Source organism: Halichoerus grypus, chromosome 2 (assembly GCF_964656455.1).
Source record: "Halichoerus grypus chromosome 2, mHalGry1.hap1.1, whole genome shotgun sequence".
NCBI classification, from domain to species: Eukaryota; Metazoa; Chordata; class Mammalia; order Carnivora; family Phocidae; genus Halichoerus; species Halichoerus grypus.
Window position 1 is genome coordinate 97,864,606 of NC_135713.1, and position 27,178 is coordinate 97,891,783.

Below are 27,178 nucleotides of genomic sequence, written 5' to 3' on the forward strand. Positions count from 1 at the left end.
GCCATTTTAGTGTTTTAGTTTACTCCCAACCAGTAGGGGATTACTCATCAACTTCTAATATTCCAGAAACACACACACCTTTTCATACTAGAAAATATAAAAATTCATGCCTTTGATACAATGCTTGTTTTCTTTCTACTTTGTTTAGAAAATGACAGATTTCTTTGGTTAATGGAGAGTCACTGATGGGAGACATAATAAAAAGTTACGTAAGCTTTTCTTTTTAAACTTTTTTCAAAGGAAGTGAGCCTGCCCCAACCTACTGCTCAGGGATGATTACACTGAACATATGGCTCTATTCCAGATCACCTATGTTAGTAATTTACATCTGTCTATCTGAGCACTTCCCAATTTCTGTTCAGATTCAGTACTGTAAGATACTTTGTAGCCTGTCCTTTGGAACTGCCAAGCCAGCCCACTCTGTCAAGCCCTTTTCCTATCCCTGGACTGAAATAGGAATGCCATTTCCTACACCGAGGCAGAAGTAATGTCCCCACCAACACTGGGTGGCCAAAGCAAAGCCACTCTATTACCAACTATTACTTTTTTACACACTTTACATACACTATCACCATTACCTCGAGAATAAATCACCCCCAGACATTCCAACTTCTCAGTTTGCCTCTCTGCTCTGATCCTAAGCAGCTATAGGATGAGACCAAAACAGGCCAAGACTGAGAGGAATGCTTACTCTAAGGTCCAACTCTAGCAGACATTCCATGGAGAGTAGGTCATGTGATGCTGTACCACTGGGCAACAAGGTAAGCAACCACACATTCCAGGGAGAGGACCTGGGTCTACAGAGGAGTCAGACCCAGGAAGAACCCAAGGCAGCAGGTTTCAGGTGACCAGGTCAGGATCCAAATTCCAGTATTCCTAGCTCTGCGGAGACCACGCATGATAGGGTCAGGGCTACCATTCTGAAAACACCTCTATTTACTTAACGGTCTTTTGACTTAAGGGTCAAAGTCACATACTACTCATACATATCATCAGATAATCATATTTTTTGACCTTAAGAAGCAGGAGCAGGACAGGAGCAGTAAAGAAAGGGAGAGGTGGGAAAAGGCTACTTACCCACCAAATTGTTTGGCCCCCACAGCCCCCTGTACCACCTTGGCTTCCTGTAAGTAGCCATGTCTTATACAGGACCTTCATTCAAAGATCTCCTTCACCTAGGGAAATAAGTCACACGCTGGCATGTTTTTTCCCCCCAACCTGCATAGTTGACCCAGAATTTCCTTATACAAGTCAAGACTTGTAAATTTAAGACTGTCATTTTTCTCTGCATAAGTCTGATTCCTATAATCAGTATTTACTGAGTACTCATCCATGCCACACTCAGGACTCAGTACTCAGTGATGAAAAGCAGATGCAAAGTCCCAGCTCTCATAGCTGGCTCTCACAATTCATATTCCAGTAAGTAATCACTAATTGTGACATAACAATTTTAATAGAATCCATAAAATATTTTGTTTCCCCATGGTACATTTAACTTTGGCAAAGGAATCAAAATCACTTTCAATATTGTTTTGTTGCTTGATGTTTAACAGTCTTCATTTGAATAGTCTACATCAGAGGCTAAGGACAGCAAACAGAATTTCATCTGCTTCTTTTATGAGCTATTTCTGTCTCCCTGTCCACAGAGCCCTTCTGAAAGAGTGTAGCCTAAGAGTATGCCAACATTCTGACCCTTCACTGCCTCAGCTCCACTCAGAACTTTGATGGCTGCTGGACCTACTGCCTAAGCATCCTGGCATACAGTTTATTTTTCCCAAGTGGACCACCATAAAAAAGCAGCAGCCCCAGAAACACCACCCCACTCCAGCATTCCTGAAACCTGGGTCTCAGCAAGCTATGGACAGGTGGTCACTGGTGGGTACTCACAGGTCTACTAATAAGCCACTTCATTCACCACCAGCATCATTCCCATCATCGTAGGTCAACATCTGAGATGACAACACAATCGAGAAAAGTGTATCCTTCAGATACCTAGAATGGTCCAGGAAATCACAAGTCCTAGAAACTCTAATGAGAAATTTTATATCCCCTGGCCCACAGCAGGCATGCTAAAACTAAGTCTCCTTCAGGGGGGCCTCCTGCCCCCCGCCCTGCCCCACCCCTTGAAGCCAACACAAAGTCAAATGACAAACTCATCTTTCAGAGGTGTGCATACACAGAATATGGAGAGATGGGTTAACCGAGCTAGGACACTGGCCACTGAGTGTCTTATTTTATATAAAAACTAGGAAGGATGCTGATCACAGTATTGATGATTAGTCAATAAATAATCACTGAGTGCTTACTCTCCAAGTGCCACACGCTGCCTGATGCTCACTTCAAATGTCACAGAGTTAAACAAAAGCTTCAAGTAGACAGGTATTAGGTAGCAAGTGTTAAGTTAGTATTCATCAAAAGAGAAGGTAAGAGCATTAGATGACTAAAGAAGGTTGTTGGTAGAGCCAGAATAGAGGAGGGAAGGGGTGTAACTCAAAGTAGGAGAGGACACAGTTTATCTTTAAAGGCTTTGTATTTTTATAAGCCTGACCCAATGGTGGCTTGCCTTGGGGGCCTCTGTCTCCATGTGTCAATGGCTTTCAATGGATAAGATATCTTCTACCTCTGTTTTAAATGTTTTATGAAGACAAAACAATTCATAAAATTACATGTCACCTAAGAGGATCCGAGTCCTAAGTACAAGCATCGCAGCTGTGAAATTCCAAGTACTTCAGTCCCCATAATGTTAAATCCTTCAACACACACATGAAAGTGTTCCAGCCACCCTTCCCAAATTGTGTACGTGAACCTCCAGTCCCCTTCATCCTCCTTCTATTGAATATTAACCATCAGCAGTGCAAAAACCTCACAACACCACAATACACCAGGATGATGTCCCAGTGAACCAGTGTTCTGACACACTGCTGGAGGGAACAGGCTATTCTAGAAACTCTTCTGCCAGACGCCATGACACTGAAACCGCTGGCTAATCATAAATCCCAACCCAAGATATTTAATAGCTCTGTGATGAGGTGAAATGTGGCCTTGCTGGAGACACAGGAAGAGTCTTCACTTGGGACAGATTCTAACAGCATACTTAACTGGAGCAAGTGAGAGAGAAAGAAAAAAATGCCAAGAAAAGCAAACCAAAATGCCTCATGTAATCTATCTCCTAATTCAAACCAAAAACATAAAAAAAAAAGAAGATGATCATATGGTCAAGACAAAATGCTACACCCTACATTAAGGGAAATAGAATGGTTGAGGTAAAAATGAAAAAGTAAAAATCACTACCTCCATTGTAATTAAGTAAAGTTGACTAGGCAAATCCAATTCTAGAAGAAGTTAAGACTGATGTGAAGAACATCCTTCAACAGAATCCTCCTTCCTTTCAGACATCTGAGCCTTGTTCTGCCATAAATTGTTGCTTGAAAAATAACCTAGAATGTGTTTTCCGACCATTCAGAAGCTCTAAAAGGTGCTTTAGTAATCCTGTGGGTGCTGGCTCGAAGGATTTGAAATTTGTTCTTATACTATGATTATGTTTCAAGTTTCTCCCCATTGTTACTCATTTTTACATTCAGTTTTTTTTTTAAGCCCTTCATTTAAAAAAAAAAAATCCTCAATTGGTTCACAGCCTTGCTTACTAACTCTGGTTGGCTAAGTTTACATTTGGAAAGGCTGTTTGGATTTTTCCATAAGGGAACCTCTGAAGACAAGGACTAAAGCAGTTCCCTTAGGTACTTCCAGGAGATTCACTAACCTACCCTAGGCCAACAGGTGGACCCCTCCCCAGGGCCTTTAACACCTTGAGGCCAACTTAGTTACATGCATTTGTCTACTGGGGAGATGCACAGATGGCCCAACAACTCACATTAGTCAAGGCCAGAAGTGACCTAAATGTCAGCTCCTATCCCCGCTGGTTCAGTCTGCTCCAACTGCCATAACCACATACCAATAACTGGGTGGCTTATAAGCAACAGATGTTTCTTTCTCATAGGTCTGGAGCCAAGATCATGGCACCAATACATTCGTTGTCTTGTGAAAGCTATCTTTTCACCATAACTTCACATGGTGGAAAGAGGAAGAACTCTCTGGGATCCCTTTTAAAAGGGCACTAATCTCATTCATGGAGGCTCCACCCTCATGACCTAAGCACCTCCTACAGGCCCCACCCCTTAATGCCATCACACTGGTCATGAGGATTGCAACATATCGATTTGGAGGGGACCATAGCACCTCCCTATATTCCTTCCCACAGAAACTCCCACACTAAGTCACTTTTCTTATACTTAAATTCTCTTTTAAACCAAGTTGACTATGGAAAGTATAAAGGCAGTTTACCTATTTATCTACCTATACTGAAAAAGGACTTCAACTACCTTCACTTTGACTCAAACTTTCTAGTGGATTAATTCTTCTTTCCAGCTTATCTCTTAACTCAGCCCAAAGACCCTGCTGGCAAAGCCTCCCATTCTAGGAACAGAAACTACCCCCTCAAGGAATAAGTACGGCCCTGAGTCAGCAAGACCCTGCCCGTGACTGACCCCAAGACAGTGATCGACCTGTCACTGCCCACCTGCACATGCCCATCTATCTCTGTCCCACATTTGCCTTCTATAAACCGGGAAGTGTTTTCAGCACTTTGGAGACAGCCTTGGAGACATGAGTCCTCTGTCTTCAGAGTGTTGGCCTCACTAAATTAATTCCTTTCTTGTTTCACCACCACTCATCTCTCTGCCTTTGGATTTTGCCAGTGGTGAACTGCAGAACCTGGCCTGTTTGGGACCCTGGAAGCCAGGGGCTCTTGCATCCCTGCTCCCCCAGCTACAATTTCGGTAATATTCATGGTATATACAGACACTCTTTCAGGAACAGATAGATAACAATTTTAAAAGACTTTCCAATCACTGAATTAATGTTGAAAAGTAAAGATGCAAGGTCCTTAACTTTACCAATACCTCGAAGTTCAAGCAGGTAAGCTCGTTGAACATTTTTTTTTAATTAATGATAACTGAGGACCACCAGCCCTGCTCTTCCTCCCAGGGGCAGATCAGGCCAGGGCCTGAGAACAACCTTAGTACAATCCTTCAAGAAATCATGTTCCACACAGGAACCAGTTATTCACACCTCCTAAAGGCTTGCCTTCTGGAAATCAAAGAATCAATAAAGTGAGGATCAGAGAATCCCAAACCAAAAAAATCTGGATTTGGAATTCCAAGACATTGTGAAAATTATTCTCTTAAGCATCATTCAGGCAATTCAATTAAAAGTCACCAATTTAGCCATTAAACATGTAGTTGCATAAGTTGACTGATTGACGTTTCCCTGTTATGTTGTCCAGGTGACATTTGACTTTAAAATAGAGTACCTTCCCTTCCCCGATAATCCCCTCTGAATTCTGGCTTTCCAGTTGGATTCACATAACTTTTTAGATAAATCTACTGCTACCTGAGCTCTCTTCCTACACAAATGGATTTAGATAGAGCATTCTTTGCTACCTGAACTCACCGTATAAACTCTTGCTATCTCAACTCAAAATCCAAATATGTTCAGATGAGAAATGTCTGTAATTTCAGAGAGATGCATAAATCAACTTTAATCTCACCCTGAGACAGAGTGAAGACTGGTTGCAATATGAAAGGCTTGGAGAATCTTAATCAGTAAGCCATACTACAAGGATGGCTACGTAAACATTTCAAGTATCTTTATCAAAGTTTATACAAGACTATTTCACACCCATGAGAATAGCAACTATCAAAAACAGAAAATAGCAGATGTTGGTGAGGATGTGGAGAAATTGGAATCCCTGTGCATGTGTTAAGAATGTAAAATAATGCAGCCACTGTGCAAAACAGTTTGGCGATTCCCCAAGAAGTTATACAGAGAATCACAGTATGATCCAGAAATTCTGCTTCTAGATACACAACCAAAAATATCCAAAGGAGAAACTCAGATATTTTTATACCCATGTTCACAGCAGTATTGTTCACAGTAGCAAAAGGTGGAAACCACCCAAATGCCCATCAACAAATAAATGGATCAACGATATGTAGGATATAAGGAGATATTATTCAGCCTTTAAAAAAATAAAAATAAAATTCTGACATATGATAGGACATAGATGAAAACATTCTAAGTGAAATAAGCCAGACACAAAAGGACAAAAACACGTATGATTTCACTTATTCGGCACCAAGAGTATTCAGATGCACAGACAGAACAGAATGGCGGTTGCCACAGGCTGGGGGGAGAGGGGAAAGGGGAGTTACTGTTTAATGCGGACAGAGTTTCAGTTGAGGAACACAGAAAATTCTGGAGATGGAGGATGGTTGCTCACCAGTGTAAATGGACTCAAAGCCACCAAAATGTCCATACAAATGGTTACGTGTTATAATTTATATTTATTTCACCAAAATAAAGGGGGGAAAATCTATTCTACTACACATCTACTAGAAAACCTAAAATAGTGATTATATTTCTTTTCTTTTGTTTTTATTTTCTCTATATGAGAAGGTGGATAAAACTATTATAGTCATCATTTCACTATATATGTATCAAACCATCATGCTATATACCTTAAACTTATCCAGTGATGTAGGTCAATTATTTCTCAATAAAACCTAAAAGGAAAGAAAAACAACAACAATGCAAGGAAAACAATGCAAGGAAACTGGATCTCCCATATATTGCTGGTGTGAATGTAACATGGTACAGCCACTCCGCAAGACAGTTCAACAGTTCCTTTAAAAACTAAACATATATTTAGCATATGATCCAGCAATCACACTCCTAGACATTCATCCCAAAGAGATGAAAATCATGCCCACACAAAAACCTATATATAATTGTCCACATCATATTTATAGTAGCCAACACTTGGAAGCAACCAACATGTCCTACAATATGTGAATGGTTGAAGAAAGTGTGATACATCCATTCCACAGAATACTACTCATCAACAAAAAAGAAGGAACTACTGATATACACAACAATTTGAATGGATTTTAAGGACATTACACTGAGTGCAAAGAAGCCAAAATCAAAAGATCACAAGCTGTATCACTCCACTCACGTAACATTTCAAAATGAAATTATAGAGATGGAGAACAGATCAGTGACTTCCAGGAGTTAGGGATAGCAGAGGGAAGAGTGGTTTGTTCAGGGAGGTTGAAGGGACTTTCAATTATCTGACACCAAAAATGCTTCAAAAATTATTCTGTATTCTCATCAGGACCACACACACTTTAGTTAATGTCCCTCCCAGTCTTTCCAATTTCTACTGAAAGCACAATGGCAGCTACCCACAGAAATTCCACTGACAACTTGTCATACACCAACTTATACCCACCACAAGTTGGCCTATTTTCTTCCCAGTTTTGCCGGGGGGAAAGGTTACTATTAAATTCAATCAGTGGTATGGACACAATACCCGCTATTTTGGTATTTAATCCTCTACCACTTATGTGTAAATACCTTCTTAAAATTCAAGAACCCACAAAGATGTATAGGGTGCTGTCACTTCAAACAAATCCAGTATATAAAAATCTGAATGCAAACACGGAATTTAGTGTGATTATCAAGTGTTCATAACTGGGTTTTGTTAAATAGTATCTCTCCTGCTAGTATGATTGTTTGTTTACATGTAACTTTCCCAAAATACCTTTACTACTATATTCTTCAGTAAGTAATGGAGATGTAAAGATTCGTAAGAATCACAATAATAAAAGCAAACAACTGCAAAATTATGAAAGCCAATGTTGTATTTCATACAAAAAAAAAAAAGTCATACAATTCATGTTTGTACCACTAATCCTTTTGATAGTTATTTCTATTCCAATTCATGCCAACTGTTTTCCGTTTCTTATGAAAATATGCAGTATCCCTTTCACACAAGATTTTATGATGAGGGGCGCCTGGGTGGCTCAGTCGTTAAGCGTCTGCCTTCGGCTCAGGTCATGATCCCAGGGTCCTGGAATCGAGCCCCGCAGCGGGCTCTCTGCTCAGCAGGAAGCCTGCTTCTCCCTCTCCTACTCCCCCTGCTTGTGTTCCCTCTCTCGCTGTCGTCTCTCTGTCAAATAAATAAATAAAATTTGAAAAAAAAAAAAAGATGATGAGATTAAGTGACAACATTTGTGATTCCTATTTGACCCACAAATATTCTTAATCTAATTTATGAGTGGCCAAGTACATGTAAACAGATTTATAAAATTGCACATTAAAGCATTAATCTGAACATCTCTACTGAAAATGAGTACTTCATTAATTTCATTTTTAAGTACTTAGCAGTTACTTTTATTTTTTAAATATTTAAATTTCTTAAATCTATACATGCATATATATGTAAAATATATGCAGATATACAAATTTATCTTTTTTAAAATTCTTTAAATTCAATTTAGTTAACATACACTGTATTATTAGTTACTAGTAGTGATTCATCAGTTACATATAATACCCAGTGCTCATTACATCGAGTGCCCTCGTTAATTACCATCACCCAATTATCCCTTACCCCTCAAACCTCCCCTCCAGCAACCCTCAGTTTGTTTCCTAGAGTTCACCATCTCTTATGGTTTGCCTCCCTCTATTTTCATCTTATTTTTCCTTCCCTTTCCTTATGTTCATCTGTTTTGTTTCTTAAATTCCATGAGTGGAATCATATGGTATTTGTCTTTCTCTGACTAATTTATTTCGCTTAGCATAATTCCCTCTTGTTTCATCCACATCCTTGCAAGTGGCAAGATTTCCTTCTTTTTGATAGCTAATATTCATATATATATATATATATATATATATATATATATATATATATATATGTAATTATAGAGATGGAGAACAGATCAGTGACTTCCAGGAGTTAGGGATAGTCGAGGGAGGAGAATATATATATATTCTTTAACCATTCATCTCTTGATGGACATCTGGGCTCTTTCCATAATTTGGCTATTGTGGACATAGCTGTTATAAACATCAGGGTGCATGTGCCCCTTCAGATCACTATGTTTGTATCCTTTGGATAAATACCTATTTAGGCCATTCACGTTGAGAGTGATTATTGAAAGATATGATTTTATTGTCATCATGTTGCCTGTGAAGTCCTTGTTTCTATAGATTGTCTCTGTAAATTTCTGTTCTATATACAGAACTATATATAGTTCTATAGAACTATATATACTATAGAACTGTATAGCTCTTGGGGTCTTTCTCCTTTTATAGAACCCCCCTTAATATTTCTTGCAGGGCTGGCTTAGTGGTCACATATTCTTTCAGTTTCTGCCTGTCCTGGAAGCTCTTTATCTCTCCACCCATTCTGAATGACAGCTTTGCCAGATAAAGTATTCTTGGCTGCATGTTCCCCTCATTTAGTACCCTGAATATGTCTTGCCAGGCCTTTCTGGCTTGCCAGGTCTCTGTGGATAGGTCTGACGTTATTCTGATATTCCTCCCTCTGTACGTAAGGAATCTCTTCCCCCTAACTGCCCTTAAGATGGTTTCCTTGGTTCTAAGATTTGCAAGTTTTACCATTACATGCCAGGGTGTTGGTCTGTTCTCCTTGATTTTGGGAGGGGTCCTCTCTGCCTCTAGGACACAAATGCTTGTTTCATTCCCCAGATTGGAGAAGTTCTCAGCTACGATTTGCTCAAATATATCTTTTAGTCCTCTCTCTCTCTCCACCCCCTCAGGGATCCCAATAATTCTGACATTGGAATGTTTCATGGCGTCACTTACTTCTCTAATTCTGTTTTCATGGATTTTAAGCTGTTTGTTCCAGGCCTCCTCCTGTTCCTTCCTTCCTATCAGTTTGTCTTCTAGATCACTAATTCGTTCTTCTGCCTCATTTACCCTAGCTGTTAGAGCATCAAGTTTACACTGCATCTCATTTATAGCATTTTTAAGTTCGACAGTACCTAATAGTGCAATTGCTGGGTCTAGAGTAGCTCTATTTCTAACTTTTTGAGGAACCTCCATACTGTTTTCTAGAGTGGCTGCACCAGTTTGCATTCCCACCAACCAGTGTAAGAGGGTTCCCTTTTCTCTGCATCCTTGCCAACATCTCTTGTTTCCTGAGTTGTTAATTTTAGCCATTCTGACCAGTGTGAGGTGGTGTCTCATGTGGTTTTTGATTTGGATTTCCCTGATGCCAAGTGATGTTGAGCATTTTTTCATGTGTCTGTTGTCTGTTCATGTCCTCTCTAGAGAATTGTGTGTTCATGTCTTCTGCCCATTTCTTGACTGGATTGTTCTTTGGGTGTTGAATTTGATAAGTTCTTTAGAGATTTTGGATACTAGCCCTTTATCTGATAAGACATTTGCAAATATCTTCTCCCATTCTGTACGTTGCCTTTTAGTTTTGTCGACTGTTTCCTTTGCTGTGCAAAAGCTTTTTATTTTGATGAAGTCCCAATAGTTCACATTCACTTTTGTTTCCCTTGCCTTTGGAGATGTGTCTTGAAAGAAGCTGCTGTGGATGAGGTCGAAGAGGTTGCTGCCTGTGTTCTCCTCAAGGATTTTGATGGACTCCTGTCTCACATTTAGGTCTTTCATCCATTTTGAGTTTATTTTTGTGTATGGTGTAAGAAAGTGGTCCAGTTTCATTCTGAATGTAGCTGTCCAATTTTCTCAACACCATTTGTGCAAGAGACTTTTTTCCAATGGATCATTAATTTCATTTTTTTGTGGATTCTTTGTTATCTGTTCTCAAGGGAATATAAGAAGCCATGTTTCCTCTTTCAAGAAAGTCACATTTAATAACTACAACCATATTCTAACCAATAAACATTTATATCAGATGCTTAAATATATTTGGCTTTACTGACTTGTATTTTCAAATTCTCTCCCATGCTCCCCATTTCCCACAACCCAGATGACCCCAGACCAGCCCTCATCTATATGCTGCTCCACAACCTGGTCATTTCAAATTCTAAGCTGGCACTGAAGTCTTCAGAAATTTTTAAAGAAGATAAACTTAGTCTTTGACGTGGTCTACCGTGACAACTGTTTCTAAATTGCTTAATGAGCTTTCCCCTACATCTCTCTCTCCAGCAGTTCCTTTCACTGTTAATGATCTTCACAAAAGTAAAGGTGAAAGACAAGCCCCCTGGGAAAACATGGAACCGTGGTAGCCATGAACCCCCAAAAATTTCCACATCTGTGCTACCTGCTCCAGAAAAAGAACTGTCACTGTTACTCTGAAGCAGAGCACCAGGGAATGAACTCAGGCTGCTGATTCTGCCCTCAATAGTTCCACCATCAGTCACAAGGTGTAGATATTCTTCTCCTCTGCACTTACAAGAAAATGTCTGCAAAATTATGTATGAGAATGTGTAACCACCACATAACGTGATACAGCGAGGCAAAGTCACAAGAGCTGGGTTTCAATGCCCGCACTGCCCTCACGCCAGGCGTGATCTACACCAGCACCTGCCACCCAAGCCTACCCGGGCCCTCTCTTCCATTCACGGGGCTCCGACAAGCCCATGCGCCCTCTCAGTCCATGCCCCCTGCTTGGACCACTCCTGTCCTGCCTGTCTGCTGGCTAAATCCACTCACCCTTCTAACCCCAGGCTCCATTGGTAAGTGTTCCCTGAGACCCTCTGGTGGTTTCAGGAGCATCCTCAGTTCATCTTTACCCAACCATTTCTCACTATTCACTTTCTAGGACTATGCTGCCTCCCTACTAATGAAGTCTTAAGGGCAGGACAGCCTGCTTCTCCCATGTTTGTGTACCCTGTACCCAGCAGCTTTACCATAAAGCTAACAAAGCTTAAGCTTCAAGGCTCCTGCTTTACAAGGCCTCTTCTGAAGCCATAGGAGAGCCCTAAGTGTTATGTTCAGGTTTTTTCTCTATTTCCAATAGTAATATATTTTAAATGTGACAGTTTAATCTGAAAGTCAGGGGTGGTCACCTTGACCATCAGAGGAAAACAACATGAACTACTGGGAAATTAGCTTGTGATTGAGTGTCTACCCAAAGTGTTTTGGGTGAAATGTTACAGAAAAAAAATAATTACTTTATATTCTATGTTGGAGTTAAGTGGGAGATGTTTTAACTGTCATTACTTGAGTATGCTGTCTTTCCGTTCGACTTCCCCTAGGACACACTTCCCTTGCCTGTTGGGTGGCACTAAGGTGTCTGAGGGCATTTTTGGAATTCGGTGAAGAAGAGGCTGGATTGCGAATGCATACAGAATTTCTTGGCTTTTAAAAATATCGTCATTTCTCATTATAAATATTCACTTTGACGCACTTTTGTTTTTACAATTTTATATTCCTTTTCTGAAAAAGAACCCTTCAAATTGTGTAAGCTCAGGCCTCACAAAACCTGGATCTGCCCCGCCTGTGTCTCACCTAACTTGAAACACTGAACTGGTCAAATGTATGAATGCATGCACAAATGAACCCAGGCAGATCACTGAACATCTCTCAGTTCACCACCTCCAAGAAATAGCAGTGTATAGGTTTAATGAAATAGCTCATGTGTAAAAACATTTTGCACAGCACAACAATGTGCCCCAAATGTAAGGTAATAATGCAATGACTTCTTTCCAAAGACATGGAGCGTACTGAGAGATGGGAGATACTAGTAAAGAATGCCAAAGAAGGGGTTTGAGTTCGTGTGACATCATTCACAGATCATCTTTACTGAGTTAGGAAACTCTTTAGGAATCTTCAGTTGGACAAGATAAGCGTGTAATTCCCTACAATTTTATCAAAACTTCCTCCCTGTTAAATTCTAATTCTTAGCTAGGAATTGTCGACCTCAGAAAAACTTAATTTTGTATGGCATAATATTGAGAGACTCTATATAGTGCCTCTAAAATGTAGTTAAGCTTCAAACTCTGGGGCATGTTCCCCGCAAACCTTGTAACTTTCTGACCATTGTGACAGCCCCCTCCTCATGTGACCTTGGCTCTGATTCCTGTGCTCCTGGAGTACAAAACAACCTGCCTGTCCCCATCCCAAAATAGGTGTGGTCATATATCTGCTGGGAAAATTGTACAATAGTACAGAAATAAGCAAGCAATGAAACTGAAGAGTATATTAAATGAATCTTGACCACTGCTTGAGTCGAACTAAATTAGAACCATATATTTATTTAACAAATATTTCCTGAGCCTGGCACTGTACTGGCACTGGAAAGTCAGGGGACAAAAAAATAACATTTTAAATCTCTGCTGCCCTGGTGATGACAAGCTTAATAAAAGAGATGAACCCAAACAATAATAAAACCTCCTCAAAAACCTTAAATGGTAAGTTGGGTGTCCCATTTGAGCTGAAACGTGCACAATGAGTAAGAATTTAATTATACAAAGGGAGAGGAAACAAGAGTGTGCCAACTAGAGGAAACAGCATATACAAGGTCTGGGAAAATGAGTAAGGATGACACTCATGAGGCACTGAGAATAGTATGGCTGGAGTTTATGGTGCAAGGGGTTTATACAATCACAGATGTGACCAATCACCATCTTTAATTATCATTTTTTTCAGCTGGGTCACCTCCCCAGTGACCACAGCCATGGTCTAGAATGTTGCTATCATGGGTCAGAGAACAAGCTTACCTTCCCTCAATGGTTTTCTAGAAATGCAGTCAGCCAACATTTACTGAAAGGCTGTAGTACATTGGACACCACACTAGGTATTTCGATACAACGAAGGGTAATAATCTGTGTCCACAGGACACATAGTTGTGGTGTAACAGAGAATGCCCTGGGCTGAAATAGGATCTGGGGTTCAAAGCCAAGTTCTATTGTAATTCAGCTAGGTGGCAATTCCTTGATCACTTCTGAGCCTATCACAGCTCCTGGCCCAGATAAATAAGTGCTGATGAAGACAAACCAGCCCCACTTCAATGAACCTCAGCTTTCCTTTCTGCAAAGGAAGGCTAATTCCTAGGGTTTTCTATAAATCTGAGAACTCTTTAAGAAGCATACAGTACACCATGTTTGGCATATAACAGATTAAAAACCAAACATTTCTAATATATGTCATTGGACTCAACGTGTCCATTTTGCTCCAAATAATTTGTCCTACTTAAATGTGAATGTTAGTATTCTTTAGTGGAATTTTCACTTTTTCTAATTTTTCTAAATCATTTTTTTTTTAAAGCAGAAAGCTATTATTCTTTTTCAATTATCCTCACCTTTGGAAAGCCCAGCCTTTCAGGCCACAGGCTATACCCACGGTACCAAGGGGTAATACATCCTGATTACCGAAATAACCAGGAAGCAGGAGCATCCTTTCCAAAATGGTAACATGACTCATAAAGTGCAACCAAGTCTTAGAAAACTTTCAAAAATATACCAAATGTATAGCTTTCCAGTGTCATAACCTAGATACAATAATATATCCCATTCCTATCCGAGGGATATCTCTGGTTATGGAGCCAGAGCAACTTGGGCAAAGTTCTGCTATAAGAAAATAAAGCCCACTAAGGTAGAGCGAGAACCTGTCTAATCAGAACAGATAGGGAATATGGCTACAAAGCAAGAGATGAACCTGCAAGAGATAATATTTGAGGGGGAGAATAAAATATTCACAAAGTCTAAGAAAATGGCAACTCTGAAGAGGTTATAGGCAACAACCCAGCGATTAATTTGCATAATGGCGGAGGAGAGAAAACAGACAACCCTGACCATCAGCACATCCTGATGCCTGATCAGCTACAGAGAATAAAAAAACGGAGGAATTAGGGAAACTCAAATGTAAAGTCACCATGCCTGCAAGAATGGTGATATGGGAACAGCAATCAGGAAGTTGGACAGGGGGTTAATTTGGAGAAGAACTGAAAGACTGTTTAAAATTTAACAGTCCAGGGGCACCTGGGGGGCTCAGTCGTTAAGCGTCTGCCTTCGGCTCAGGTTATGATCCCAGGGTCCTGGGACCGAGCCCCGCATTGGGCTCCCTGCTCAGTGCAAAGCCTGCTTCTCCCTCTCCCACTCCCCCTGCTTGTGTTCCCTCTCTCGCTGTCTTTCTCTCTGTCAAATAAATAAATAAAATCTTTAAAAATAAAATAAAATAAAATAAAATTTAACAGTCCAGATTTGAAGTCAGTGCTAGGTAATAGAATGGAAATACCAAACAGGCCAGCTCGAAACATAAGATGTGGCCTGGGCAGAGGTCAGGAGGAGGACCCTCATATGGGAGTCTTCAAGGAGGTGCTGTGGTTCCAACAACAGGAGAGCTGAGCTTACCTAGAAAGAGAAAATAAAGGGGCGGGCCCTGGGTACACCCATATAAGCAGAAGGGAAGAAAACACAATAGCCAAGAAAAGGACTCAGTAAGAACCAGCAGAGTTCATGAACAGTAAGAATCACAGAGGGCAATTTCCCTACATTTACTCCCCACCAACTTGTCATTTCATCACCTTGGCATCCAAAACTTTCCATGGCCTGGCTTTGCTTACCTCTCTGACCGGTCTCCTCTCCTTCTCAATGATCCAGCCACTTGGGCCTTTTGCTGTCCCCCAAATATGTGAAGTTCATTATTAGTTCAGTGTCCTTTGTGCTTTCTGATCCTCTAACACTATGGGGGATTCTGGCTCTCACCCTACCTCATGACACACACCACTCTCTACAACATCATCATGTTGTAGATGCCCTGATATACCACTAGATGCCCTGATATACCACTAACTGAATGTCTTATGTTTTTAATTGTTTACCTAGTTATCGTCCATCTCTCCACTCTCAAGTAGGCTCTGGGAGAGTAGGGTCTTAGAATCCTGTTTCCCTCTGTGCTACACCCTTACTGCCTAGAATAGTGCACTATACTACGTGGGGACTTAAACACCTCTGATTAAGCAAGAGCAAAATTGGTAACCTTCATGAGATCAGTTTGATAGAAATAAGGCTAAAGACAGAGTGTATCAAATTATGAAAAGGGGAATGAGTCGGGAGTTAAAAATACCTATTCAAACCACACACACGCACATCCTCAGGGTGAGAGGGAAGAGTTGTTGATAAAGCAGAATCACTATCACATCTTCTGTAATAGCTCCCTTTCTAGAATGTGTTAATAAAACATTTTAACTGGATCACATCTTACTTCTTCTGAGGGTTCTCGGAGAGAAAAATCTGACCCCTATGAATCATGCCTAAACTTGTTAAGATGGTAATATATTTTTAAAATCAACTAGAACAAAAATGTCAATTACTTCGCATTCTGTGTTAAAGAACACAAGGCTGCATATTGCCCAAGTTGTGGGTGCTGTCACAGAAGTATGGGAAGTGAGACAATCAGACTTTATGAACATGTGGTACTTATTTATCCAGAGCCCCCAGTGTACACCCACAAAGAAATCCCTTCAAAGTTGGGCGCTAGGGCTGATTCTTCCAGAAGTTTCCCTGGTTGTACATTTTACCTTTGAGCCATTGTCAGAAGTACGTCGTATCAGTGGTGACAGGAGGGGTTACCAGCAACTGTCACTGTACTAAGGGGAAAAGGTACCATTTAAGCATCTGGACAGGGACAAAGCTAATGGAGGGTTTATGTAACATTCTAAGTCATAGGTTTTGCTAATGTCTGAGAAGTGGTTTTCTCCTCTGCTCCTGTCATACCTTCGAGCAATCTCCTGCAGCAGCTAAGGAACTCAGGACTTCCAGGAACTGACATCTTGTGGCTGCTGGCCAAGCAGGATGAAGCAGTTACCATGGTTCTCCTGCACTATGGGTAGAACATGCGGCTTTCGAGTTTGTTTGCCCCCTCATAGGCAAAAGAGGAGGAATGGCAAAAAGGTAAAAGCAGGACCAAACAGGAAAAAGTCAAGTTAGCAGAAAACAAAAGCCATCAAGGAGAGGCGACTTCAATTAGCCCAGCCACAACAATGTTGGAAGAAACCAGGCAATAGGTGGCAATTAGCTGAGATGCATATGTTGCTTTGATTAACCCGAGACTCAATTTGCTAAAAATAAATTTTCACAAAGGCAACACGTGACCTAGAAATTGTTTTCAGGCAAAAGCCCTTCCTGATTCCATTCTCAAAGGCAGAATTAACTGTACTGGTATGTGCTAAAAGACACCTTCACCCATGCCCTCCGACACCTGAGCTAATAAAATGTCTATCAACTTGAGCTGGAGAGCTTGATGGGGCAAATGAAAAACAATTACTGAGCCCAGATTTTTTTTTTGAGTAAATTAGTTTTAGAGGGTCAGGGCTGGGCTAGATTTAGTTATTGGCGGGATCCTCTAGCAAGACAAAAAAATTTGAGAAAAGGGAGATGCTTTAATGGAAGGTCCAGGATGTGGCACCATTCTTCGTGACTGAAGCTCAAGAGACTGCAGGGCTGTAAAGAACAAAATGGCGCCCTTGGGTAATGGCCAGGGGGGCAATCAAATTGTGGTGACAGTACAATGGGAAGGTCATTTTAATTAACAAGTGAAGGTGGGAAAACCCCAGGCTTATTGTGGTCTCTACCACTTTCTGAGCCACAAAATTACATGGCTTCTAATATAGATAGCATTAAAAATTCTGAGTATCAAACTAGCTCAGTTAAATTAGTCAAGTGAGTCACTCCCCCTAAGAACCCTAATTTCCTCATCTCCAAGTGAGGGTGACCAGGCAAGTCTCAAAGAAAACCTCCCTTACTAACACTGAGCTAATTGTGGAGAGAAGCCAGTCATGGGCAGCCATCAAGGACGCAGAGCCACAAGCAGAGAAGGAGCAACATCTGGAGGACAGGATTTCCTTCAACAGGAACCAGAAGCCAGAGGGAGTCTGCACAAGTCAGGAAGGAGGCATCTGCCAGGTGAGCAGAGAACAAAGCCACTAAGTCACTCCCTCAATAGGAAGCTGCCTCCCTTGCTGGGAAACAGGCCTGGGGACCTGTCCTCAGGTCCTCCCCCCATTAAGGCTGGGACCAGGAAGAGTACACTCAGCCAAGGACCCAAGGAAGTTACTCCAAGCCCCAGAAATACAAGTGCTTGACTAGAGGAGCTCAGCTAGCTACCTAACGAGCTAATCAGAGGCCTAAACATCAGATTACACTTTCAATTAATATATACAATGAGCCCAGCCGCAACCAATATTCTTGGGATGAACACAGCAGGATAGTGTGAACTTGGAAGAATAACAAACATAAAATGCTAAGGGAAGAGGGACGCAGCTTAGATCCATCTGGCAACAAGCTACTGAAGTGAAAACTGCACTGCCTAACCGTTAAACCATTTGCAGCCTCCAGAGAAAAGAAATGATGATACTCTTCTCAGTCAGTTGCTATGATGAACACGCCTGAAGGGTGGAAGAGAGCAAGAGCCCACACGCAAAGGTTCACAGACACACCCTCTGCAGATGTTATAAACATCTCCAGGGATTAGATGCTCACATGAAACAGAAGTGGGGAAACACAAGAAATGAAGAACCATAGCAAAAAATTAAAAAATCAAATTTTTGAACGTCTGTAAAATATACAAAATTTAACACACTGCCTTTGCACAATGAAAATGAGAACACCCAGTTTCATAATTAGTACTTATTAAAGCTAAAAAAACTGGATATTAAATATATCTGAAAGTTATTTAATGAAATGCTGTTACATCTCATTTGCAAAGCAAGCCATTAAAATCTGAAATACATACACCTTTCATCCAGCAATTCCACTCCTGGGAATCTATACTACAGAGATAAAAATATCAATATATAAAGACATATAGACAAAGATACCTTGTAAATAATTGTTCATGGTTGCCAAGAACCAAAACAAAGTGAATACCCATCCACAGACAAGACTTGGTGCACACTCACTCATTAGAAAGAATGAGTTTGAGCTATGCCTGATTTTTTTTTTTAAAGATTTTATTTATTTATTTGACAGAGAGAGAGAGACAGCGAGAGCAGGAACACAAGCAGGGGGAGTGGGAGAGGGAGAAGCAGACTTCCCGCGGAGCAGGGAGCCCAATGCGGGGCTCGATCCCAGGACCCTGGGAGCATGACCTGAGCCAAAGGCAGACGCTTAACGACTCAGCCACCCAGGCGCCCCATGCCTGATGATTTAGAGGAGTTTCTACCAGGTATTGTTTCATTGAAAAAGATACAGAGGTCCAAATATGATCCAGATTTTTTAAAATGATTTTACTAAAGCCTGTGTCTAAGTTTATGTGTAGGGTTGTAGGAGCACACAGAAACACATAAATATATACAGTAAATCTAGTTCTCAAACTTCAGTGTGCAACAGAATTACCTGAAAGTTGCTTTAAAATGCAGATTGCTGGGCCCCACCCCCAGAATGTCTGATTCAGTAGGTCTGGGGTAAAGGTCTCAAAATTCTTTTTGCCAGTAAGTTCCAAGGGGATTCTAATGCTTGCTGCTGAGACAAAGGCATCAATTTTCAACAGTAGTTACCAGGGAAGAATAATTAATGGAATCTGCCCAAGATCCTAACAGATTTTCCATAGGATTCCTTTTATGGGACATTGTGTGTACAAATTTGCAAAAAGTAATTTCTAATATTTCTGCTTACATTTGTTATGATGAGCAAGTGTTAAATAACTTTATTTAAAATAAAGCTATTTTTATTGAGAAAAAAACTTTTGCCATCAGCAATTTCTCAAGGAAGAGCTCGTCTGCTTTATTCACAGCACTGAACTGATTTGGGGAAGATTAGTGCTAATTACAACTTACATAAAAATCAAAATATAATGTGAAAAGAGGAAGTTCCTAGATTAACAAGTATAACATATATTTGTTTTATGACATTTATTAATCTACAAAAACTTTGAAAAAACTCAATTTAAAAAGTAACCAAAAAACAATGAACAGCAAAAATACTATCTGGCTTGTGAAGGCAAAATCTCTTTCAAAATTCAAGCAAATACCAAGTAAGCAGAAAAGGCTCCTTTTAAACTCTACTTGCATCATTTCTGATCTTTTTATGTACGAAGTAGGAAACAAGGGGCTAAAAACAATAAACTAAAAGAATAAAAATAACTTTATGACTTCCAATATAGAGCTTTCAAGCTCCCAAGTGGTGTCAAGGAGACTTAAGATAGAGAATAAACATCTCAGATCAGTTATATAAATTATAATTGACACTTTTCCAGGCTTTCACACTCGTCATTAGATTCATCACCACTACTCTTTGCTAGCTTAACACTCTTCCTCCTCCCAAAACCATGTTGTCCCTCAATCTAAAAATTAAGCCTAGGGGCACCTAGAAGTCAGTTAAGTGTCCCACTCTTGTTTTTGGCTCAGGTCATAATCTCAGGGTCCTGAGCTCCAGCCACGTGTAGGGCTCCATGCTCAGCAGAGAGGCTGCTTCAGATGCTCTCTCCCTCTCCTTCTACCTCTCTCTAAAATAAATAAATAAAATCCTTAAAAATAAATAAAAATAAAAAACAAACAATAAGCCTAGACCTCAAACCAGATTGCATATGTCTACTATTTTTTCTATCATGAGCAAACAGCCTGGTCTTCCAAAGGGGCTCCTTTAGTGCCCCTTAGAGCACAGATGCAGGAAGCTGCTCAGAGGCTGAAAATTGGATTTGCAAGGCTCACATCCCCATGGTCTACAAATCGATATAAAACTCTTGGCTACCAGTCACCAACCCCTGCTTCTTCTCTAACCTTATTACAGTGCAGTGTTTCTCTTTTCCTGCAATAGCAACTCAGTGGACCTCCACTGTTCATTTTAAAAATTAGAATGAGTCTGTGGCTGAACTGAGGAATATCCCTGCATCTCCAACACTAAGACTGCCTCCTTCCTAAAGATAAGCAAGCGGAAATGTTTACCAAAAAACTATAAAGTTCTACAGCACACCAGACAGAATCAGAAATTTTAACACCCTCTGAAACAAATTCCTGAGATACAAAAAAAATATTTTACGTTCTTTGTGCACACAATAAAATACACAAGATTATGAAACTATATGGGCATAAGAAAGAGGCCAAGATTTGAAAATACTACATACACAGAAACTAAAAATGAAGTAATGGAAACTAAAATTGTCCTGGCAAAAAGATAAAGAGACTCAACAATACAGAAAACTTAAGTAGAAAATAAAAAATATTGGGGGCGCCTGGGTGGCTCAGTTGGTTAGATGGCCGGCTCTTGATTTTGGCTCCCGTCACGATCTCAGAGTCCTGGGATAGAGCCTGGAACCAGGTTCCACGCTCAGCGGGGAGTCGGCTTGGGGATTCTCTCTCTCCTTAGCCCTCTGTCCCTCCCACTGCTTGCACAAGCTCGCACATGTGTGCGCGCTCTCTAAATAAATCTTTAAAAAAAAAAAAGAACAGAAAAAATGCTTCTAGAATTCAGACCACAGAAAGGACAAAAAACAGTCCTTGAAATGGCAGCTGTTTGGAAAGAGAAAACAATAGTGAAAGACCTAAAAGAATAAAACTTTAAAAAGAAACATGAAAGCTTTCTTCATGGATCCAAACAAAATGCATGAGGAAAAAAAGAGTACTTACATCCATACATTTTCTATAGGTATAGAGATATCTTTCCACCATCTTTTTTTAAAATTTTAATTCTAATATAGTTAACATTACAGTGCTGTATTAGTTTTAGATGTACAATATAGTGATTCAACAACTCAATACATTATGCAGTACTCATCGTGGTAAATGTACTCATGATCTTCTCTTATCTCACCAATGCCAAGCCTGCGCCCTCCCCCCCCGACTCGTAAACATCAGTTTGTTCTCTGTATTTAAGAATTTGTTTTTTGGCTTGTCTCTTGTCTTCTTTGTTCATTTGTTTCATTCCTTAAATTCCACATGAGTGAAATCATATGGTATTTGAAAGTACAACATTCATGACAAAAACCCTCAATAAAGTGGGTTTAGAGGAACATCCCTCAACATAATAAAGGCCTTATATGAAAAAGCCACAGCTAACATCATACTCAATGGCAAAAAACTGATAGTTTTTCTCCTAAGGTCAGGAACAAGACAAGGATGTCCACTCTCACCACTTTTATTCAACATAGTACTGGAAGTCCTAGCCACAGAAATCAGACAGGAAAAAGAAAGAAAGTCATCCAAATTGGTAAGGAAGAAGTAAAAGGTTCACTATTTGCAGATGACAAGATACGATATAAAGAATACCCTAAAGACCACCAAAAACCTGCTGGAACTGATAAATGAACACTCTACCATTTTTAGTAAGGATTCTCTTTAGTGACCAAGAAGCAAAGACCTTTGAATTTTAAAAATGAATTCTGATGGCAAAACAGTTTATAATCAAAGGAACAACAACAAACTCACCTGAGCAAGGTGCCTTTTTGTGGAGGGTGGGTCAAAGTTGGGAATAATTTCTATCAAATTTTTCCTCATAATTATGACTCCATTTATGTGATTTAATCCTTGCAATTAATATTTTTAAAGCCCATCTTAATAAGATTTTTCATTAGCATACAATTATTATTTTGTAATTTGTTATAGGCCCTTTAAAATCTCTAGTTTTATTTGGGTTTTGCCTTCATTATATACTTGCCAGTTCTAAAAGAACAAATCATAACAAATAGGATTGTTAGTACATAAAAGTATCAGAATAAAGACATCCAATATTGCAGCTGAGGGGCACCTGGCTGACTCAGTCAGCAGAGCCTGTGACTCTTGATCTCAGGACCATGAGTTCAAGCCCTGTGTTGGGTGTAGAGATTACTTAAAAAGATAAAATCTTTAAATATATATGTATATACACATAGTAATATATATTTTTATATATATTGCAGTCAAAGAAAACATCATCTAAATAAATGCCTTAATAATTAATGCCTTAATGTCAATAAAATTCAACACAAATATAAATACAACTCTGAAAAAACACAAAAATATCAACAGTGTTTATACTGATGACAGGATTAAACATGGGGTTTTTTCTTGATATTTCCAATCTTATATGAAATATAAATATGAATTTTAAAAATTAAATATTTACAAACCAGATTTTGTAAACTAGAAGCTAGAAGTAAATATTTATCAAACTTCTGAACACAGAAAAGCAGAGAGGAGGCCCGTCCCAAAATACAGAAACAAGTTTTACTATAGTTCTTATGTGTGCTCTATTTACATGTTACTAATTTGGTAAAAATTGGTTTAAGTCTTATTTTCATTATAATGTATCCCCTCTGACCTCTCACTGCATGTGCCCAAGTACACAAATTGGCCGAGATCAGTTTGTAATACTGACATAAAATTTTAAGTGGGGGGGAAAAAAAATCAGGTTACAACATATATATGTGTGTGTGTGTGTATATATATACATATATATGTGTGTGTGTAACCTGATATACACATATGTGTATATATGTGATATATATGATATACATATCATATATATATGATATATACATCGAGTAAGAGTCATATTAAACATAAAAATACATAATGCATTTCATCTAAGATCATCATTTAAAATTTCCACTTTATATTCCACTAAAAAATGACCAATTATGACACAATTGAATTTTATTTTATACTCATTGCAAGAACTCCTAAATTGAGACCAATTTTATCATGTATCCTGCTGTTATTTCCCCGTCTTCCATGTTACTGTGTGTACACAGTAGCTTAGCTTTTTAATGACAAATCCTGGTAGAAACATCTTGAAAGCATTTAATTCACGTATCACCAACAGTCACAACTAATTTTGTCACAAGTAATCTTAAGTGACAACCATATGACCATTATAACCAAGGACACACGTGCATAGGTAGTAACTACAACATGACATCTGCCAGAACGCACAGCGGATATAAGAACATCTCAATTTCAGAGATGTTAAAATGAGGGAGGGAAAAACTGCACCTTAGAATTGACAAAGAATTATTTTAATATAACATCTACTGGGGATGAGATTCTGAGTAATGTCTTCTTAACACCTTTCATGTATCTCATTTTATTCTAGTTAGTATATACTGTTTGATAATTTGAAAAAAATATTTTTGTTTTTGCTTTTTAAGTCCCTTCTTTCCTTAGGCTACTTGTACTGACTCCCTAGTGTGATCATAATCGAATAGGTAGGAATCAAAACTGCTATACTATAGGATGTTGATCAACTACAAGATTTATTATCTTGATTAGGTTTGTGGGATTTGAGGTAGGAGAGCAGGACAGAATAAGTAGAGCTGAGGAGGAGGAAGATACCCAAAAGGAAAAAAAAAAAAAAGGGAAACTTAGGAGCTATTTACAGTTTAGCCTTGGACCATTCTTCATCTTTAATTATGGCTGAGCAGAGCCCAACAGCCTACAGACAGTTTATCACCTGCACGTCGTAACCTAGGAAGAGTACTACAGGCCATTGGGTAACCCAGGAGGCACCTCTTTCATTATTCTGACATCCATTCATTTTCATTTACTTTTTCTGCAGAGAATAGAGTGGGGGATGTATAAGGTGGGGGGATGGATAGGGGGAGAGGGAGGGAAGGTGGGCTACCTGTACAGTGAAGTGTGGTAAGTGGAAATGAATAGATTTTAATTGAAGATACTAATTAGGTTTGTTCTAGTTCCTATACTTCATTCTATTAAGGATTAACCTAAATTGAATTCATATTCTTAGTCTAGATGCAGTACTCTGGCTGAACTCCATGCACTGAAGAATCAAAGGTCACCTGAAACCAGTTCCCACATACCCATCCATGCCCACCCCACCCCCACCAACTCAGTCAGATTCCAGGGAAAGAGGTTTTGCCCAAACTAAGGAGGGAAGATGAAGCCATATGCCATTTTACACGTGAAGAGACCATCCATTCACTTTCCTGTTACACCCAGCAATTGTTCTCAAGAACAGAATCCTTCCTCCCTCAATGCAGAAGGCACAACTGACCAAGCATCTCACTGGGCATCTCTGTCACCCCAATCCCCACCTATTCTATGGATGCCCCAGCACTTTGCCCTTTGAACTCCTATTTCATTTTAGCTGACACAAATGTCACTAAACCTTACCCAAAAAAAGACACACAGAGAAGATATTCTTGAATATTATCAGGATATCTTAAAATACAATGTTCAAAAATCATTCACACAAATGAAATGGGTATTTCTGAGTCCAGAAGTTATACAGTTTAAATAAAGCTCCTCAGGGAAATATCATTAAAACCCAGACCTTAGAACCAAGAGCCAATCAGTGTCCATGTGAGACCGTAACACTATTTTTTTTTAAAGCCTCAACTCAACAGTGAGCCAAACATCTCTCCCCAGTCACATAGGTTTTGAGTGTTAGAAAGGGCCACTTAGAGCTGAAGTCCAGTGCGTAGGGACTTACATAAAGAGGTACTTCACTGCAGCTCAACTCCATGGCTTCTGCACCTGCAAAGAAAATAATGAATGAGCACTGTTATTAGAGGAGGCACAATAACCAAGCAGCACCACTGTGTCCTGCCCTGCAGTTATCAACAACAAGGGAGGAAGAACCACTGATAGGAAAACTGCAGACACAAAATCATGAACGACAGGAGAGACATTCTATCTGTATAAAATACCCTCCCCATTTCTTCTTTCACATTAATTTCTACACATAAGGAAAACCTATCAACCCCAGACATTATCCTACTGATGGCTTCAAAAAAGAAATATTTGAAATATTTCAAGAAGCCAAGAAAGTCAACATAAACCTGTCCGAAATTTTGCCTTAGTTAACTCCCTGAATAATAGGCTACTCAGAGGTTAGAATCGACCTTGGTCCAAATGAGGCTGGAGACCTCAGTGACAAGACAGTTCTTTGCCTCTCATCCAGAAGGCCAAAGATTTCAGTCTCATGCTTACACAGCGAGTAGGTACTCCACCGTTACCAACCTCTCCACCAGTTGGATCCAACCCATCTGCCTCTGGGTATGCCTGCTCCTTTAAAACACACACCCAGAAACCAGCTTAAAGCTCAGTGTGGAAAAAAAAAAAAAAGCTAGCTTCATTCCAAAAGGGGTTCACTAACCACCTACAAGGGGCCAACCATTAGACAAAGATGATCAGGAAGTGGTCCAGCCCTCAAAAACCTGAGCTCAACAAGAAATACCTAAAGACAAAGTGAAGAGTAGGCTGCATGAGAATTCTGAAAGGGTCAAACAGCGAGACCCAACCACCACCCAAGTTCTGCCTCTGGGTCCCAGGCCAAACTCCAGCTGTAGTACCTTGGGGACATCTGGTAGGGCATATAGCAACCTGAATTGTGACATTTAGTACAGTAATAACCAAAGTAAACACTAGGCAAAAAGGAAAATACTCAAAGTTCTATTTTTATAAAAACCTTCAACTTCAGTTTTATTAATACTTCATACACATGCTGCAACTGGCACCCTCCTAGGTCACAAGTTATATTTCCTAAGTCATCCTCAGGGAAGACCAAAGGTCTAACAAGCTCATTTTCAACACATTGTGCCCTGTGGCAGTTTATGTAGACCTACTTAAACGTGCTTATGTATTATAATCAATTCTTAATGAAACTAACCTCATAAACTAGATGAATGGCTTAAGGATTCTAGGAAGGAAACTTCAAATTAAAAATAATGCTAATAAGAATATGACAAATGAGACTCTCATTCCTAAATATGAATTATTCATCAACCCCACTACAAAATAAAAATGACTAATCTAAGAACAAATAGATAGCCCTCCCAAAAAATCATCCATCAAGTATGTTTAAAATATGAAAGTATACCCAATACCATATACCATGACCTCCTACCCTAAATTTATACTGTGCTTCAAGGTATCAGCAATTTTTTTACCTATGTTTACAATCATGCCGTACAATTTTGATCCGTCAAAAAAATTTCACTAAACTTGATAAAATTAGATCTTTTTAAAATTTCTACTTAATAGCTAAAGAAGTATATTCTACAGTAAGTATGGTTTTAAAAGGAATGAAATACACAGAATATAGTAAAACCAAAATGTATTCCTTTATGAGCAAAACTTTGAACACTATTGAATATTCTAATAAATCTTAGAACACACCAAGCTGTGTAACAGGTGTGCCATACACATAAAAGTACAGATGTTTTCCCTTACTCAGCTTTTTACACCTTGTCTGATGATACATCCAAAAGAAATCACTTTTGATGAGAATATGGACTTAATCTGAAGACTGAATTACTTCTTTATTTTATTTATTTATTTATTTTTTTAACAGAGAGAGAGAGAGACAGCGAGAGAGGGAACACAAGCAGGGGGAACAGGAGAGGGAGAAGCAGGCTTCCCGCGGAGCAGGGAGCCCGATGCGGGGCTCAATCCCAGGACCCTGGG

General features: G+C 39.5%; 1 protein-coding gene across 5 annotated transcripts in view; it reads right to left on the reverse strand.

Moving 5' to 3' along the window:
* The window catches only part of ARHGEF28 (Rho guanine nucleotide exchange factor 28), a 306,584-nt gene that overhangs the window by 211,753 nt on the left and 67,653 nt on the right, over positions 1-27,178 (reverse strand). For 3 of the 5 annotated variants that reach the window (XM_036080795.2, XM_078067191.1, XM_036080792.2), the window contains exon 2: positions 25,203-25,246. In XM_036080795.2, the coding sequence (XP_035936688.1) occupies positions 25,203-25,235 (33 nt within the window). In that variant the 5' untranslated portion in view covers positions 25,236-25,246. Of the gene's footprint in view, positions 1-25,202; positions 25,247-25,614; positions 25,782-25,949; positions 26,019-27,178 lie in introns of those variants that run through there. The other 2 variants (XM_036080784.2, XM_036080793.2) reach the window with 2 other exon arrangements.